This window comes from Piliocolobus tephrosceles, unplaced genomic scaffold (assembly GCF_002776525.5).
Source record: "Piliocolobus tephrosceles isolate RC106 unplaced genomic scaffold, ASM277652v3 unscaffolded_35488, whole genome shotgun sequence".
NCBI lineage: Eukaryota > Metazoa > Chordata > Mammalia > Primates > Cercopithecidae > Piliocolobus > Piliocolobus tephrosceles.
Window position 1 is genome coordinate 1 of NW_022319296.1, and position 16,883 is coordinate 16,883.

At 43.0% G+C, this 16,883-nt stretch overlaps 1 protein-coding gene across 1 annotated transcript; it reads right to left on the reverse strand.

Moving 5' to 3' along the window:
• Positions 1 to 8: 8 nt before the first annotated feature.
• Positions 9 to 11,757, reverse strand: LOC113222837 (solute carrier family 35 member F2). Its single transcript, XM_026452431.1, has 4 exons — positions 11,576 to 11,757; positions 7,160 to 7,287; positions 1,830 to 1,989; positions 9 to 429 (listed from the first exon to the last, which is right to left on the reverse strand). The coding sequence occupies exons 1-4, from the start codon at positions 11,718 to 11,720 to the stop codon at positions 269 to 271; spliced, it is 594 nt and encodes a 197-aa protein (XP_026308216.1). The 5' UTR covers positions 11,721 to 11,757; the 3' UTR covers positions 9 to 268.
• Positions 11,758 to 16,883: the final 5,126 nt, after the last annotated feature.

Genomic DNA, 16,883 nt, shown 5'->3' on the forward strand with positions numbered 1-16,883 from the left:
AACTCCTTACTGGTAAATGCCTCTACCACATGCTAATCAGGAATCCTAAGCAACACACATGTTTTAAGAGAATAGGAAGTAATTCCTGATATTTTAACAATCCTCTAATAGACACTCAGCAAGTTATTAGGTAATGGCAAAACCACAATTACTCTTGCATCCACCTAATACTAATTTCAGATGTGAATTTGGGCCAAATAAATAATGAATATTAGTAGTTATCTATAATATATTTGCTTATTTTGTTTTTAGAAAAAATTGTAGAATCTTACAGCTGTATACCACTGATAATTGTTCCAAACAGGCCCACCATTCCTAAAAATTCCTGTCTGCTCAGCTTCTTCACGATGTATTCCTCACAAACATTCGAAATGGCATAGAGGGAAGCCCCAAGAAGGACCAAGATGTCGCCCATCAATACATCACTCCCTGCAGGAAGATAAGCCACAAAAAGCAAAACACTGTCAACAGGTGAACCTCTACAGCATGCCTCCACGCGGTCATCTGACTCGTGTTCATTTAAATGACGCTAAGGAAGAAGAAACTGGTTACTAGAAGTTTATGTGTGAGTGTGTGTGTGTGTGCGAGCGCGCATGCACATGCATGTGTTTGAGACAGTCTTGCTCTGTCGCTCAGGCTGGAGTGCGGAGTGCAGTGGCTCAGTCTCGGCTCACTGCAACCTACACCTCCGGGTTCAAGTGATTCTCCTGCCTCAGCCTCCTGCGTAGCTGGGATTATAGGCACCCTCCGTCAGGTCTGGCTAATTTTTGTATTTGTACTGGTCTTGACCTCCTGAACTCAAGTGATCCGCTCACCTTGGCCTCCCAAAGTACTGGGATTACAGGTGTGAGTGACTGTGCCTGGCCTAATTTTTGTATTTTTGGTAGAGACGGAGGGTTCACTATGTTGGCCAGGCTGGTCTCGAACTCCTGACCTCAGGTGATGTACCCACCTTGGCCCTCCAAAACGCGGGATTACAGGTGTGAGCCACCGCACCCAACCTGGTTACTAGAAGTTTAAAGTCTCTTACTCTCTTACTCTTCTCACTTTCTGGTTCAATTCTGCTGTGATTTTTCATAATTTAACTCCTCAGAAGTCTAACAGGCTAGAAATTGATATATTGAATATATTATAATGTAAGGCCTCAGAAAATGATTCCATGACATGACAAATTAATGGAGTTCACTGAAGAGTTGGGTCAATTTGAAAAATGGGAACCTGCTTTCAAAGTAATTTTCCCTTTCAATCCAAGGAGACACTTAACTCACTTGTAGATTGGGTGAATCATAGACCTTAATTAGATTTTATAGTATCAACTGTAATTTTCTCTCTCAATCCAAGGAGACATTTAACTCACTTGAAGCTTGGATGAATTAATAGACCTTAATTACATTTTATACTATCAACTGAATTCAACACAAAGTGAGGCAAAGTGTTCTCACCTACACAGCGACTTAAAAAGAAATACTCCAGTGAACAAGTTTCTTCGTTGATTAAATAAAAAAAGAAAAAAAGAATTGACAGTAGGTTTTCCAGGAACCAATCTTAAATGTATGAGACAAAAGATGATTGCAAATATATAAAGAAACTTTGCTCTCAAGAGACAGACAAAACTATTTAATGCAACAAAAAGGAAGAAAAACTGTAGGCTGGTAGGAACATACAGATTGTTCTGTGGAGGTAGTTACAAAATACCAGATACAAGTAAATCTAAAAATATAATTTCAAATGTAGTTAACCAGAATGTATTTTCTGCTTTTTACTATAAAAAGATATAGTTTGCAGAATAAAAGTGAAAACATAAACAAAATTCTGTGACTGAAGCTTACCTGAATTGTCTTCCCTCCCTGCTAGTATGTCTGCACCAACCATGGTTCCTACACCCAACAGACAGACAGCCACGGCAACGAAGTGGATCACTCTGTACCTCGCATAAAGAATAAACCACGACAGAGCCATCAACACAGGAATCCCAAAGCAATCCAAAAGCTGCATGGAAAGAGAATCAACAGTTTAAAACATATCTCTCATTAGCTAAAAGATGGGTAATTGGCTGGGCACGGTGGCTCAAGACTGTAATCCCAGCACTTTGGGAGGCCGAGACGGACGGATCACGAGGTCAGGAGATCGAGACCATCCTGGCTAACACAGTGAAACTCTGTCTCTACTAAAAAATACAAAAAACTAGCCAGGCGAGGTGGCGGGCGCCTGTAGTCCCAGCTACTCGGGAGGCTGAGGCAGGAGAATGGTGTAAACTCGGGAGGCGGAGCTTGCAGTGAGCTGAGATCCGGCCACTGCACTCCAGCCTGGGCCACAGAGCAAGACTCCGTCTCAAAAAAAAAAAAAAAAGATGAGTAATTAAAAAATAATAGAGTCAGTATTTATAATAGGAGTCAGTATTTATTGAGCATTTATTATTGCCAGCCCTATACTAAGAGCTTTACCTGGATTCACTCATGTAATCCTCACAACAACTCTATGAGAATGAAATTACAATCCAATTTTATACATGAGAAAATGAAGGTACAGAGAGTGAAATGAGTTGCCATAGTTAAAAATGGGATGACAGCTGGGCACAGGGGCTCAGGCCTGTAATCTTAACACTTTGGGAGGCTGTGGTGGGCAAATTGCTTGAGCCCAGAAGTTCGAGATCAGCCTGGGCAACATGGTGAAACGCTGTCTTCACAAAAAAAAAAAAAAAAAATAGTTGGGTGTGGTGTTGCACGCCTGTAGTCCCAGCTACTTGGGAGGCTAAGGTGACAGGATCACTTGAGCCTGGGAGTTCAAGGCTGCAGTGAGCTGTGATGGTGCCACTGCACTCCAGCCTGTACAATACAGACAGACCCTGTCTCAAAATAAATGAATAAATAAAATAATAAAATACAATGGAAGAGTCAGTTGCTGAACACAAGAATTCTGCTGAGGGCCTGTGCTCTTTACCTCTATGCTCCCACCTGTGTATATCTTTATATTTTATTTTATTTTTATATTTTATTTTTTTATTTTTTTTATTTATTTTATTTTATTTTATTTTATTTTATTTTATTTATTTTATTTTTTTGAGATGGAGTCTCGCTCTGTCACCCAGGCTGGAGTGCAGTGGCACAATCTCGACTCACTGCAACCTCCGCCTCCTGGGTTCAAGCAATTCTTCCTGCCTCAGCCTCCTGAGGAGCTGGGATTACAGCCGTCTGCCACCACGCCCAGCTAATTTTTGTATTTTTTAGTAGAGATGGGGTTTCGTCATGTTGGCAAGGCTGGTCTCAAACTCCTGACCTCAGGTGATCTGCCTGCCTCGGCCTCCCAAAGTGCTGGGATTACAGGCATGAGCCACCATGCCTGGCCCTGTGTGTATCTTTAAGTTCGGTAGACAAACATGCTTTCCTGCATGCAACCATTTACTCAGCCAACAAATATTTGCTAAACACCTTGCATGTGTGAGACACTGTGAAAGCAGCTAGAAATAGAGGTGAACAGGACAGAGCAAGCTGTGCTCTCAGGAGCACACAAAGCTAGAAAGGACATGGAATAAATAATCACACCAGATATTTCACTGGAATTGGGCTAAGTGCTACAAAGAAGCACCGGTTACTATGAGAGAACAGACACCATCTCCCTGACAAAGCATCCAACCCCACCACATGAGACACACTCATGCTCACGGCAAATATTCTTGCTCATCTTCCTCAGGTGCTTCTCCATCACCTGTTGATAATAGGTCCAGAAAACACTAGCTATACACCTGATACTGCTCATCTGGAAGGCAGAGGGATTAAGCATGCCAAAATTATAGCAGGCCCAAAGTTGTTTGCAAGATAAAAGATAAAAAAGAGACTGAATTCGTTCAATTCTTAAATTCACAAAATTAATGTGCATTCAAGGATAAAATATATTCAAGAGATTCTTGATGCATTCCAATGTATTTCTTTCAAGGAAGAAATATATTCCTTATACCAATAATAGTCCTGAAACTGCTGTTTTATTGCTCCCCCTGTTGTTTCAAACCTTGTCCCTGATTCTCTCCGTATCTGGTGAGTCTTGAACAAGACAGGCCCCTAATCTCCAGCAGCCCATTCAATCCTGTCCACAGTTGTTTACTGATTGCCTTTCACTGCAGTAGCATCAGTGGAGTCCAACGCATCATGTGTAGGAATGGCATCTTGCCTTGTTATTTATTCCAGCTGCAGAACTCTAATCTCCTAAGTGCTTTATTGAGCCTGCCTGAATAGCAAAACATTAAACGATTCAAATGATAATACCCTGTCCCTGAAGACACCAGCAGAATCCAGCCATATGGCTTAACAAAATCTCAACTACATTCCTTAAACAAAAAAAAGGAGAAAAAGACATTCTAAGAACTACCACAGAAGATTCCTTTATCCTTGTGTCTTAAAATCAAACTTAAATTTGCTCTAACAATTTTTGTTGGGCAATGAGGTAGCTGCCTAACATCATGGTCAGAGCTCCAGAGACCTCAGGCCCCAGCCCCACACTGACCAGCTAGATGTGTGGTCCCCAGCCAGTCACTCTCCAAGTCAAAATATAAAATAAAAAGATCAGATGAAATGATCACACAGGTTCCCTCCGACTCTAACATTCCATGACTTCTCATCTGATATCACCTTCAGACATGTGAACCTTCTTTTCAAAATGCATTCTTGGTGGCCGGGAGCGGTGGCTCATGCCTGTAATCCCAGCACTATGGGGGCCAAGGCAGGAGGATCACTTGAGGTCAGGAGTTTGAGACCAGCCTGGCCAAAATGGCAAAACCTTATATCTACTCAAAATACAAAAAAAAATCAGCTGGGCGTGGTGGCGCATTCCTGTAATCCCAGCTACTCAGGAGGCCGAGGCTGCAGTGAACCAAGATTACCCCACTGCACTCCAGCGGGGCGACAGAATGAGACTCCATCTAAAAAAAAAAAAAAAAGCCAGGTGTGGTGGCGCATGCCTGTAATCCCAGCTGCTCAGGAGGATAAGGCAGGAGAATCACTTGAACCTGGGAGGCGGAGGCTGCAGTGAGCCGAGATCATGCCATTGTGCTCCAGCCTGGGTGACAGAGCAAGACTCCTCCTCAGAAAAAAAAAAAAAAAAGTATTCCTGGTGATGGATGTCTTCTCTGATTGTTTCAGTTCTAAGAGTATCAATTTAATTTTTAAAAATTATTGTATAGTCACAGTAAGCAGGGTACTAAGGCAGACTCTGCCACGTGGTTAGTATAAAAATGAGTTAGACCATATTAGAGGTACAATAGAGTATAGAAGAGAACATGAAAATTGAATTAGCCTTTGACAATGAGGGGAGCAGGCTTCAAAAAGGACTGCATTCTAGGAAGAACAGAGCAGCACAGGAGAGAAGGAGCAGGCCATGAGTGGGAAATGGGTTGATGTGGCAGTAAAGTGGGAAGGGACATGAGCAGAAACCTAGGCCACATCATGATCTTCACGTGAACTATTCCATGACTGTTGGTAATTACAGAACCTTCTAAGGAACCCTTAAGAAGAAGGTTCAAAGACCACCTAATCCAAATTTCCATCCTTTTGGACTACCCAGGCCAGAGATTTACTCAGGTGGAGAACCAGCTTGAATCAGTCCTGTGACAGCCATCTCTGCTGCTGGAGAAAACATGACCTTGTTAGATGCCTTTTTTATAATACATTCCTCACTAAGGCCGTAAGTGCATGACTTTTAGCAACCAAATGCTTAGGTTTTTCTAAGAGGCTGCGTGAAAGAAATTGTTTTCAATTTCTTTGAAATTGAAAGAAGGCATGAACTTCAGTTGCAAATATCCAACTGTAAGTGTTCTGTTTAACTGTGTTTAGGCTTTGCACCAATTCCAAACTTTTTATCATTATTAGAGATCAAAGTTCCTGGGAATTGTAATTAAAATGTATGTGAGATTATGAGAGTAGATGTGACAAGAAAATGCCATTTTCTGCATACTTACATATACTTCATTAACCAATGCTAAAAGAGCACTAACTCCTATTAGTGATACTAGGTAACTAACTTCATTCTCATGCTTCATTCTCTAGGTAACTGCTGGGTTTAATTTTTGCGAAACTTTAGGTTCTTTGTGTGCCTCCTATGGTGTCTGTCTTAATAAATCATTTCCTCTCTCAGCTTTTTAACCCATACTGGTCAAAGTCCAAGAGGTTTGCTGAGAACAATGCTTAGCAAAATGTTACAGACAACAAAGTATTTAATATAAGGCACTCTGGCAATAACATTTAATGTAGGTTCACATTGGGAAAATACTGAGTTCTCAACAATCCTTATATTTTCTATGCAAAATAAGTCTAATTTCAATTTTTCCAGTCCCTAAAATTTAGAGTCAAGTAAGAACATCTCTGTATTTTGTATAGTGAGAAAGGGATATATCAAAAAGTTATAAACTTCAAATCCCACATCTGATACAAACTTTTTTTTATTATTTAAGAAAATGAAAAAAAAAGTTATGAACTTATTAAACTGTGACATCTAAACCTGGCATTTGAGTCTATCTCACTTTCACCTCCATTTATAAAACATTTTGTAGTTAGTAATGGTGAGTTAATGTTATGACACATCCCATAGTTTGCTAACATTAAGACAAATGAAATCAATTGTCTTCAACTTTACAAAGTTGAAAACCTCTGCAATGTAGGAATGAATATTTTTCTTTCAATGCAGCAAGAATAAACCTAACAAAGAAACAGGAATGGGAGTTTTAACTCTGGCTACCACCTCTCCCAAAAATGTCTAATGGGTTTCTTCCAATGGTTCCTTTGTCATGAATATCTACTATGCTTGCAAAGCTCCAACTTTCCTATAGAACAAAGGTATATCTACTTTCATATGCCATGTTTCAGCAGCATATAAAACAGAACACATGTCAACACCACAGCATCAACTGCCAACTAAATATTTATGCTTATTGTGGTAGGAACTGCTCTGCCACAGCATTAGCAGTTTGGGGGCAGCTTAACTGGTATACATTTTCACTAATTCTAGGAAACATTACTCATTAGAGCATATGCTCTACTAGAAAACAGCACCCACTTGTGTTTAGGTTTTCTTCAACTGAACAGTTTTTCAATAAAATTAGGTCAACACGTATGACTTCGTGTTCTCCTTTTGAAGCTATAAAATCCAAAGTGGTCAGAGGGCTCCCTCTTACCTGGACACTGGTTAGAGTTGTGTACTGGTAGGCTCTGACAATCATATAATTAGCTTCCACATCTGCTAGTCCCAGCAGGATGTACTTCCACCATTTTCTTTTCAAGATTACTAGAAGGTTATCACTGCCTGGTTGAAAGAAATCTGGGTCAGTATGTTATTTGCAAATGATACCATACATGTTGATTTGAAGATCAAAGAGTAGAAGCAAGAATTTCCCCCCCCCCCCCCCCCCCTCCTCCTCCCCCTCCTCCTCCTCCTCCTTCTTCTTCTTCTTCTTTTTTTTTTTTTGAGATAGGGTCTCATTCTGTTGCCCAGGCTGGAGTGCAGTGGTACAATCTCAGCTAACTGCGACCTCTGCCTCCTGGGTTCAAGCCAGCCTCCCACTTCAGCCTCCTGAGTAGCTGGGACCACAGGCGTACGCCACCATACCCAGCTAATTATTTTTGTATTTTTAGCAGAGATGGGGTCTCACCATGTTGCCCAGGCTGGTCTCGAACTCCTGAGCTCAAGCGACCTGCCTGCCTCAGCTTCCCAAAGTGCTGGGATTACAGGCGTGAGCTACCATGCCTGGCTATTGTGTATTTCCAGCGTGGCCCCCTCCCAGTTTCCATTCTTCATAACCCAAACTCCTGCAACAGCTCACCAGAGTTAGATTTTTTTCTAGTATGAAACCCTAGTTAAAATGTCATCAGAGACCAAGTGTTCAATAAAAGCACCAGAATGAAAGTAAGAGAAAAGTGGTTAAATTCCCTTTCCTAGCTGGGCATGGTGGTGTGCACCTGTAATGCCAGCTACTCAGGAGGTTGAGGTAAGGGTGGAGGACAGCTGGAGCCCAAGAGTTCAAGACCAGCTGGGCTTACATAATGAGACTCCACCTGTACAGTGGAGTCTCACTGTACAGGTGGAGACTCACTGTACAAGTGGGGGAGGGCAGGGCGGAAGGAGAGCCCTAAGGAAAAGAGCTAATGCATGCTGGACTTAATACTTAGGTGATGGGTTGATAGCTTCTGCAAACCACCATGGCACATGTTTACCTATGTAACAAACCTGCACATTCTGCACATGTACCCCAGAACTTAAAAGAAAAACTTTTTTTAAAATCCCTTTCCTATCATAACAGAAATAAAATTTCTGGATATGAGCTTGCATGTCGCCATTTCTGACAAGCCACGGACTATCCTAGGAAATGAAATGTTTTCCTAGAAATTAATTGGTTATTTAACTTCTATCCATGGGCTTCTTCAAAGAAAAGTCTGCATGTGATCGTTCTTTTGGAAGAGATGTGCTTTCAAGTGAAAAATAAGTCCATGATAAGTCTGAGAAAAGACTTAGTGGCACACTGAAGAAACACATTTTATTCCCTCAAATTATATTTATTCAAATTAATTGGATTCACTACTTTGGAGAATCTGGCATCACAGGAGATGCAGAGTTGGCACATATATGAGAAGGCTTTATGGCAAGATAACTCACAAATAAAAGTAGTGAGAATCATAACCAAATAATTATCAGTAAAATCCAATTAGCAGGAACATCTTGAAAACACACAAATAGGCCGGGTGCAGTGGCTCACACCTGTAATCCCAGCACTTTGGGAGGCCGAGGTGGGCAGATCATCTGAGGTCAGAAGTTCGAGACCAGCCTGGGCAACATGGAGAAACCCTGTCTCTATTAAAAATAAAAAAATTAGCCGGACATGGTGGCAGGTGCCTGTAATTCCAGCTACTAGGGAGGCTGAGGCAAGAGAATCACTTGAATCTGGGAGGCAGAGGTTGCACTGAGCTGAGATTGTGCCACTGAGCCGAGATCATGCCATTGCATTCCAGCCTGGGCAACAGGAGCAAAACTCCGTCTCAGAAGAAAAAAAAAAAAAAAACATAACAACACAGAATTAGTCTTCCTAGCATCAAATGGCATAGGAAGTACCTAACAACCATCCCTTAGGGAGACTAACTGCACTGATATATTTGGGAGTCTCACCGAATTCCTGAAGGCCAATGCTTCCACAAAGAGCAAAGTATAGGATTATTAACCATGTATAGTTCCACTCCCAGCTCTTTTTTTTTTTCTTCCTTTGGAGACAGGGTCTTGGTCTGTCATTTGGGCTTGAGTGCAGTGGTGCCATCTTGGCTCCCTGCAACCTCAGCCTCCTGGGATCAAGCCATCCTCCACCTCAGCCTCCCAAGTAGCTGGGACTACAGGGACATGCCATCATACCCAGGTAATTTTTATATTTTTTGTAGAGAAAGAGTTTCATCACATTGCCCAGGCTGGTCTAGAACTCCAGGCCTCAGGTGATCCTCCCACCTCCAACTGCCGAAGTGCTGGGGTTACAGGTGTGAGCCATCACACCCAGCCCTAAATTTCAATAAAAACCTTTAGATAGCTGGTGCATGGGATGAAATAAATTACTGTAATTTCCTGAGTGTGCACAGTGCTGTCCTTCTTCACTGGATTCATTAACCTTTGTGAGGCTTTTTCTTCTGCTGTGTTGGCCACATGATTCAAAAGCAAGTAGTAAATTTAGAATCAGACCTTCAAACCCCTTTACAACGAAGGGTTAAACTAAAGTTTTAAAAAATAATGAAGCTGGACGGGCATCTGTAATCCCCACATTTCGGAAGGCCGTGGCAGACAGATCACGTAAGGTCAGGAGTTCGAGACCAATCTGGCCAACATCTCCACTAAAAATACAAAAATTAGCCGGGTGTAGTAGCACGTGCCTGTAATCCCAACTACTAGGGAGGGTGAGGCAGGAGAATCGCTTGAACCCAGGAGGCAGAGGTTGTAGTGAGCCAAGATCACGCCACTGCACTGTACTCCAATCTGGGTGACAGGGCAACACTAAAGCTGTAGCTACCAGGAGTTTGTGGGGAGGGAAGAAGGAATGAATAGGTGGAGCAGAGGGATTTTTAGGGCAGTGGAGCTGTTCTGTTTGATACTGTAATGGTAAATGTATGCCATTATACATTTGTCAAAACCTATAGAATGCACAATACCAAGAGTGACCCCTAAGGTAAATTATTGATTTTGGTTAATAATAATGTATGTGGCTGGGCCCAGTGGCTCACACCTGTAATCTCAGCACTTTGGGAAGCCGAGGTGGGAGGACTGCTCGAGCTCAGGAATTCAAGACCAGCCTGAGCAACATGGTGAAACCCTGTCTCTACAAAAAATACAAAAATTAGCTGGGCACAGTGGCTCACACCTATAATCCCAGTACTCTGGGAGGCCAAGGCAGGTGAATCACTTGAGGTCAGGAGCACGGTGAGACCCCGTCTCTGCTAAAAATACAAAAATTAGCCGGGCGTGGTGGTGTGTGCCTGTAGTCCCAGCTACACAGGAGGCTGAGGCACAAGAATCACTTGAGCCCAGGAGGTGGAGGTTGCAGTGAGCCAAGATTATGTCACTGCACACACAAAAATAAGGCGACCACCGAGATCTACACAATCAACTAATGTTCCATTTACCATCTTTATTTAGTTGTAAGTAAATACTTTGGAGAGTAAGGTTCTTGACTTTAAGTGTTTTTAATATCATCTTAATATTTTAAAATATTTTTTAAATTGCGGGGGGACCTAACTTGTAATGACATTTATACTCTTTAGGTCGGGTCCAATGGCTCACGCCTGAAATCCTAGCAGTTTGGGAGGCTGAGGTGGGCAGATCGCTTGAGCCCAGGAGTTAAGAGACTAGCCAGGGCAACATGGCAAAAACCCTTCTCTACCAAAAAAAAAAAAAAAAAAAAGGCATGGTGGCACACGCCTGTAGTCCCATCTTACTAGGGAGGCTGAGGTGAGTGGATCACTTGAGCCTGGGAGGTCAGGGCTACAGTGAGCCAAGATTGCATCTCTGCACTCCAGCCTGGGTGACAGAGTGAGACCCTGGCTCAAAAACAAACAACAACAACAACAACAACACAGAACACTTTTGGCCGGGCGCGGTGGCTCAAGCCTGTAATCCCAGCACTTTGGGAGGCCGAGACGGGCGGATCACGAGGTCAGGAGATCGAGACCATCCTGGCTAACACAGTGAAACCCCGTCTCTACTAAAAAATACAAAAAACCAGCTGGGCGAGGTGGTGGGCACCTGTAGTCCCAGCTACTCGGGAGGCTGAGGTAGGAGAATGGCGTGAACCCAGGAGGCGGAGCTTGCAGTGAGCTGAGATCCGGCCATAGCACTCCAGCCTGGGCGACAGAGCAAGACTCCGTCTCAAAAAAAAAAAACAAAACACTTTTTTTGGACAACTTCTCTGTTACAAACAGTATGGTGCGACTTACTTTAATCAACAATTTCAGAGAATTATGCATAAGTCTCTAGTTACTACTTTCACAGAATTCAGAGGTGTCATACTTTTCTAGTAATTTTTATGAAGATAATTTTGTTGAAAAGGTAATTTCCACATTTGACATACCTGATCGAAATGCCAGCATCACTGTATAAATTAGGAACAGCAAGCAATAATTGATAAAGCTCTGAAGCATGGGGGTGTTCACTTTGTATCTTTCTGCCAAATACTGGCTGGTGATGGCTGTCCCACATATACACAAGGACAACATCTGACCCAGAGCAATTGTTTTCAAAATATTCCTGGAAAATAAGGGAAGAAATCAGAATAGCTTGCAAATAAGTTATACCTTACACACACACACACACACACACACACACACACACACACACACAGCTAAACACAAACGGAAATGCTAATTATTCCAGGTGATTCTTCATTTCATTCTATGAAATCAATATTAAAATGTTAGTTATTAAAGGACTACATTTTAATTCTCTTTTATCTTTCTGATCCCCTCCATTCCCACAAAAGCATATTCCCCCATTTCACTGAACATCCATTTAGAGATCATTTTGATTACTTGACTATAACATACTTTGTAAAGCACTTGTGTGTGTGTGTGTGTCTTTTTTTTTTTTTTTTTTTTTTTTGAGACAGGGTCTTATTCTATTGCTCAGCAGTGCAGTAGTGCAATTGCAGTTCACTGCAGCCTTGACCTCCCAGACTCAAGCAATCCCCCCACTTCAGCCTCCCAAATAACTAGGACTATGGGCATATGCCACCATGCCCAGCTAATTTTTTTTTTTTTTTTTTTTTTTTTTTTTGGTAAAGATGGGGTTTCACTATGTTGCTCAGGTTGGTCTCAAACTCCTAGGCTCAAGGGATCCTCCCACCTCAGCCTCCCAAAGTGCTAGGATTTCAAGTGTGAGCCACTGTGACTGGTCCTTACCCTGCATTTCTAACATGGAGACTAATTAAAGAAGAAGTTGAGACAGAAGAGTCGACAATAATACCTATTTTCTGGATCAGATAATTGGCTAGATAGCAATATGGTTAACCAAGATCCTAAAGGCAGAAGGAAAAGGCATATTTAGAAAGGATAGTAACGCCATTTTGGACATGCTGGATTTTATTTAATTATGAGATAGCCAAGAAGAAATGTCCAGTAGGCAGCTTGGAGCTGGAAGAAAGGATTGGATTGGAGAAATAAACTTGAGAATCATGAGCATAAAGGTGGTGGCTGAATGGGGGACATAATGAGATCACTAAGGCACATAACTAAAAACTGGGAAGAAAAGAGAGCAAAAAAGAAATACCGTGGGAATCAGCAATATTTAAAGGGCTGGAGAGGCTGGATGCGGTGGCTTATGCCTGTAATCCCAGTACTTTGGGAGGCCAAGGCAGGCAGATCACTTGAGGTCAGGAGTTTGAGACCAGCCTGGCCAACATGGTGAAACCCCGTCTCTAGGAAAAATACAAACATTAGCGGGGTGCGGTGGTGGGCACCTGTAATCCCAGCTACTCAGGAGGCTGACGCATGAGAATCGCTTGAACCCAGGAGGCAGAGGTTGCAGTGAGCTGAGATCGCACCACTGCACTCCAGCCTGGGTGACAGAACGAGAGGAAGAAAGGAAGGACGGGAGGAAGAAAGGGAGGGAGGGAGGGAGGGAGACTCATTAGAGATGGAGATAAAGGGCCGGGCGCGGTGGCTCAAGCCTGTAATCCCAGCACTTTGGGAGGCCGAGACGGGCGGATCATGAGGTCAGGAGATCGAGACCATCCTGGTCTACACGGTGAAACCCCGTCTCTACTAAAAATACAAAAAACTAGCCGGGCGAGGTGGCGGGCGCCTGTAGTCCCAGCTACTCCGGAGGCTGAGGCAGGAGAATGGCGTGAACCCAGGAGGCGGAGCTTGCAGTGAGCTGAGATCCGGCCACTGCACTCCAGCCCAGGAGACACAGCAAGACTCCGTCTCAAAAAAAAAAAAAAAAAAAAAAAAGAGATGGAGATAAAGGGGCATGGCCAGAGAGGTAAGGGGAGAATTAGGAAGGAAGAAACAATCTGGAGGCCTAGAGAAGATGATGTTTCAAAGAGGAAACTTTTTCTAAGTATTCTTCCTGTCCTACTGCCATTCTACCCAAATCCAGTCTCCACACTGCAGCAGGACTGATGTTCTGAGTGTTAATATGATGAGATTATTTCCCATGTCTAAAACATAAAATAAAATAAAAATAAAAATAAAACCTTTCACTGGCTGGTTCCCCTCTGGCCTTAGGTGAAAGCCACACTTTAAAATGGCCCTACAGGCAACCATCTGAATCTCCAGCCTCACCTTGAACTACTCTCTCACAGCGTATTTCATTTTTAATTTTTTTTTTTTTTTTTTTTTTTTTTTTTTTTTTGAGACAGTGTCTCGCTCTGTCGCCCAGGCTGGAGTGCAGTGGCCGGATCTCAGCTCATTGCAAGCTCCGCCTCCTGGGTTCACGCCATTCTCCTGCCTCAGCCTCCCGAGTAGCTGGGACTACAGGCACCTGCCATCTCGCCCGGCTAGTTTTTTTTTTTTGTATTTTAGTAGAGACGGGGTTTCACTGTGTTAGCCAGGATGGTCTCGATCTCCTGACCTCGTGATCCGCCCGTCTTGGCCTCCCAAAGTGCTGGGATTACAGGCTTGAGCCACCGCGCCCGGCCCATTTTTAATTTTTAATAATTCTTCTATCTAACAAATAACAAAGTATGTATAATGTATAATCGACATGTATCCATGTTATCTATCACCTCAAAAAATAAACAATTTGCCGGGCACGGTGGCTCATGCCTGTAATCCCAGCAACTTTGGGAGGCTGAGACAGGAGGATCACGAAGTCAGGAGTTCGAGACCAGCCTGACCAACATGGTGAACCCCCATCTCTACTAAAAATACAAAATTAGTTGGGCGTGGTGGCATGCGCCTGTAGTCCCAGCTACTCGGGAGGCTGAGGCAGAAGAATCGCTTGAACCTGGGAGGTGGAGGTTGCAGTGAGCCGAGATCACGCCACTGCACTCCAGCCTGGGTGACAGAGCAAGACTCCGTCTCAAAAAAAAAAAAAGAAAGAAAGAAAGATAAAGAAAGAAACAATTGTCAGCTGGGCATAGTGGCTAATGCCTGTAATCCCAGCACTTTGGGAGGCCGAGGTGGGTGAATTACTTGAGCCCCGGAGTTTGAGACCAGCCTGGGCAACATGCCAAAACCCCATCTCTACTAAAAACACAAAAATTAGCCAGGCATGGTAGTGCATGCCTGTAATCCCAGCTAGTAGGGAGGCTGAGGCACAAGAATAGCTTGAACCTGAGAGGTGGAGGTTAGAGTGAGCTGAGATCACACCACTACAAAAAAGAAAAAAAGAAAGGAAAGAAATATTTGGCAACATCAAGGTATCCCACGTGTGTTCTCTCTAATCTCTTAGGCCTCCTGAGGTAACTAATTAGAACTTAGTATTTATTATTTTCATGCTTTTCTACATATTTTAATATTTATGTAAGTATCCCTAAGCAACAAATAGCATTGTTTCAAAATTTTAAATAGACGGCATCATACTGTATATACTTCTGCAACTGTGGTTTTGAGCAACAGGGTTTGAGAGAGCCATCCATATGGATACATGAGTTCTTGTTCTTCCTTTTCAGTACTGTATAGTACTCTACCACATGACTACATCATGCTTTATTAATCCATTCCATCATTGATGAATATTTTGGTTATATTCCTTTTTCTTTTTGTTTTCATATGTCTTTTGATGTAATTTTCTAAGAGTTTTTTCTAGTTTTTAGCCAGGTGGTACAAATGGGTTACAGACAGCGAGGCATGGTGGCTCACACCTCTAATCCCAGCACTTTGGGAAGCCCAGGAAGGAGGACTGCTTGAGCACAAGAGTTCAAAACTGGGTAACATAGTGAGACCCTATCTCTATTACAAAAAAAAAAAACATTTTGGGAGGCCGAGGCGGGCGAATCACAAGGTCAGGAGATCGAGACCACGGTGAAACCCCGTCTCTATTAAAAATACAAAAAGTTAGCCGGGCGCGGTGGCGGGCGCCTGTAGTCCCAGCTACTCAGGAGACTGAGGCAGGAGAATGGCGTGAACCCGGGAGGCGGAGCTTGCAGTGAGCTGAGATTGCGTCACTGCACTCCAGCCTGGGCAACAGAGCAAGACTCCACCTCAAAAAAAAAAAAAAAATGGGAGGATTTCTTGAGTCCAGGAGTTCAAAAGAGCCTGGGCAACAAAATGAGACCCTGTCTCTATTAAAAAAAAAAAAAATGAGTTATAGATATGCTAAGATTTAATCTCCTCAGTACTCAGGATGGCCTGATGGGAGCCATCTAAAGCATCTGGAGAGATCCAGCCAGTTGCATTCTGCTGGGAGCAGGAAACTCAGAGTGTCCTACAAATATAATGACTTTCTATTTCTACAATAGTTTAAAGGAATCACTTGCTCTGGATATATCCAAGAACAGAAGTGGACGAGATGGTGTTTGTTCTTAGGGCATGAGCGTCTTCAGTTGTGTTTTCCTAGATTGCTCTCCACAGGGTTATACTACTTCATGTAGCTGAGTCTGGTACTCTCAAAAGGAAGGAATCTCCACTCTCTAAGGGGAAGGTGATTATGTCAAGAACTGGCCAAATCCAAGGACATTATTTTAGGCTACTGGAGGAAACGTACACCAAGATGAGCCAAAAGTTAAGGATTTGCTCCCCTACAGGTAGCATTCTTTCTAGGCACGCTCTACCCAGCACCGGCTGATAAGCTCAACCAGATCCAGGAGTTGCTATCTCCTTCTCTTATGCACACTTTCTCTTGAAGGAGGCATGTTTGCATTGATTCAGATCCTAGGCTGCCCTATCCTAGACAAAGGAAATTCACCACTTAGTCCGGTATAGTACACCAGGAGTCTCCGGGAATGTGGGGCCAAAGCCAAAGGATGAAAAAGTTCGTTTATTTTGTGTCATTATTCCCAGCCATATGCTTCTCTCAGGAACCATGTGGGGAGAGGTACCCGGCTGAGGAAATGATTCCAATTTTCCTGTATTTCATTGTTCAATTAGTACCTATCACAGTTCACAATCTCAATAACATGATCCTGACAACAGCCCTGAGAAAAGTCCTATTGCACTCATGCTACAGATGGAGAAGATGAGACTCAGAGCAGGTCCAGAATTCACCCGTCGTTATACTGTCTGTAAAAGGCAGAAGAGATCAGTGCTCCTAACTATTAAAAGACCAGATCACAGGGTTCAAATTTGCTTAAAGGTGGCTCACATCTGTAATCCCAGCACTCTGGGAGGCCAAGGCGGGTGGATTACCCAAGGTCAGGAGTTTGAGATCAGCTTGGTCAACATGGTGAAACCCCGTCTCTACTAAAAATACAAAATTTAGCTGGGCATGATGGTGTGCAC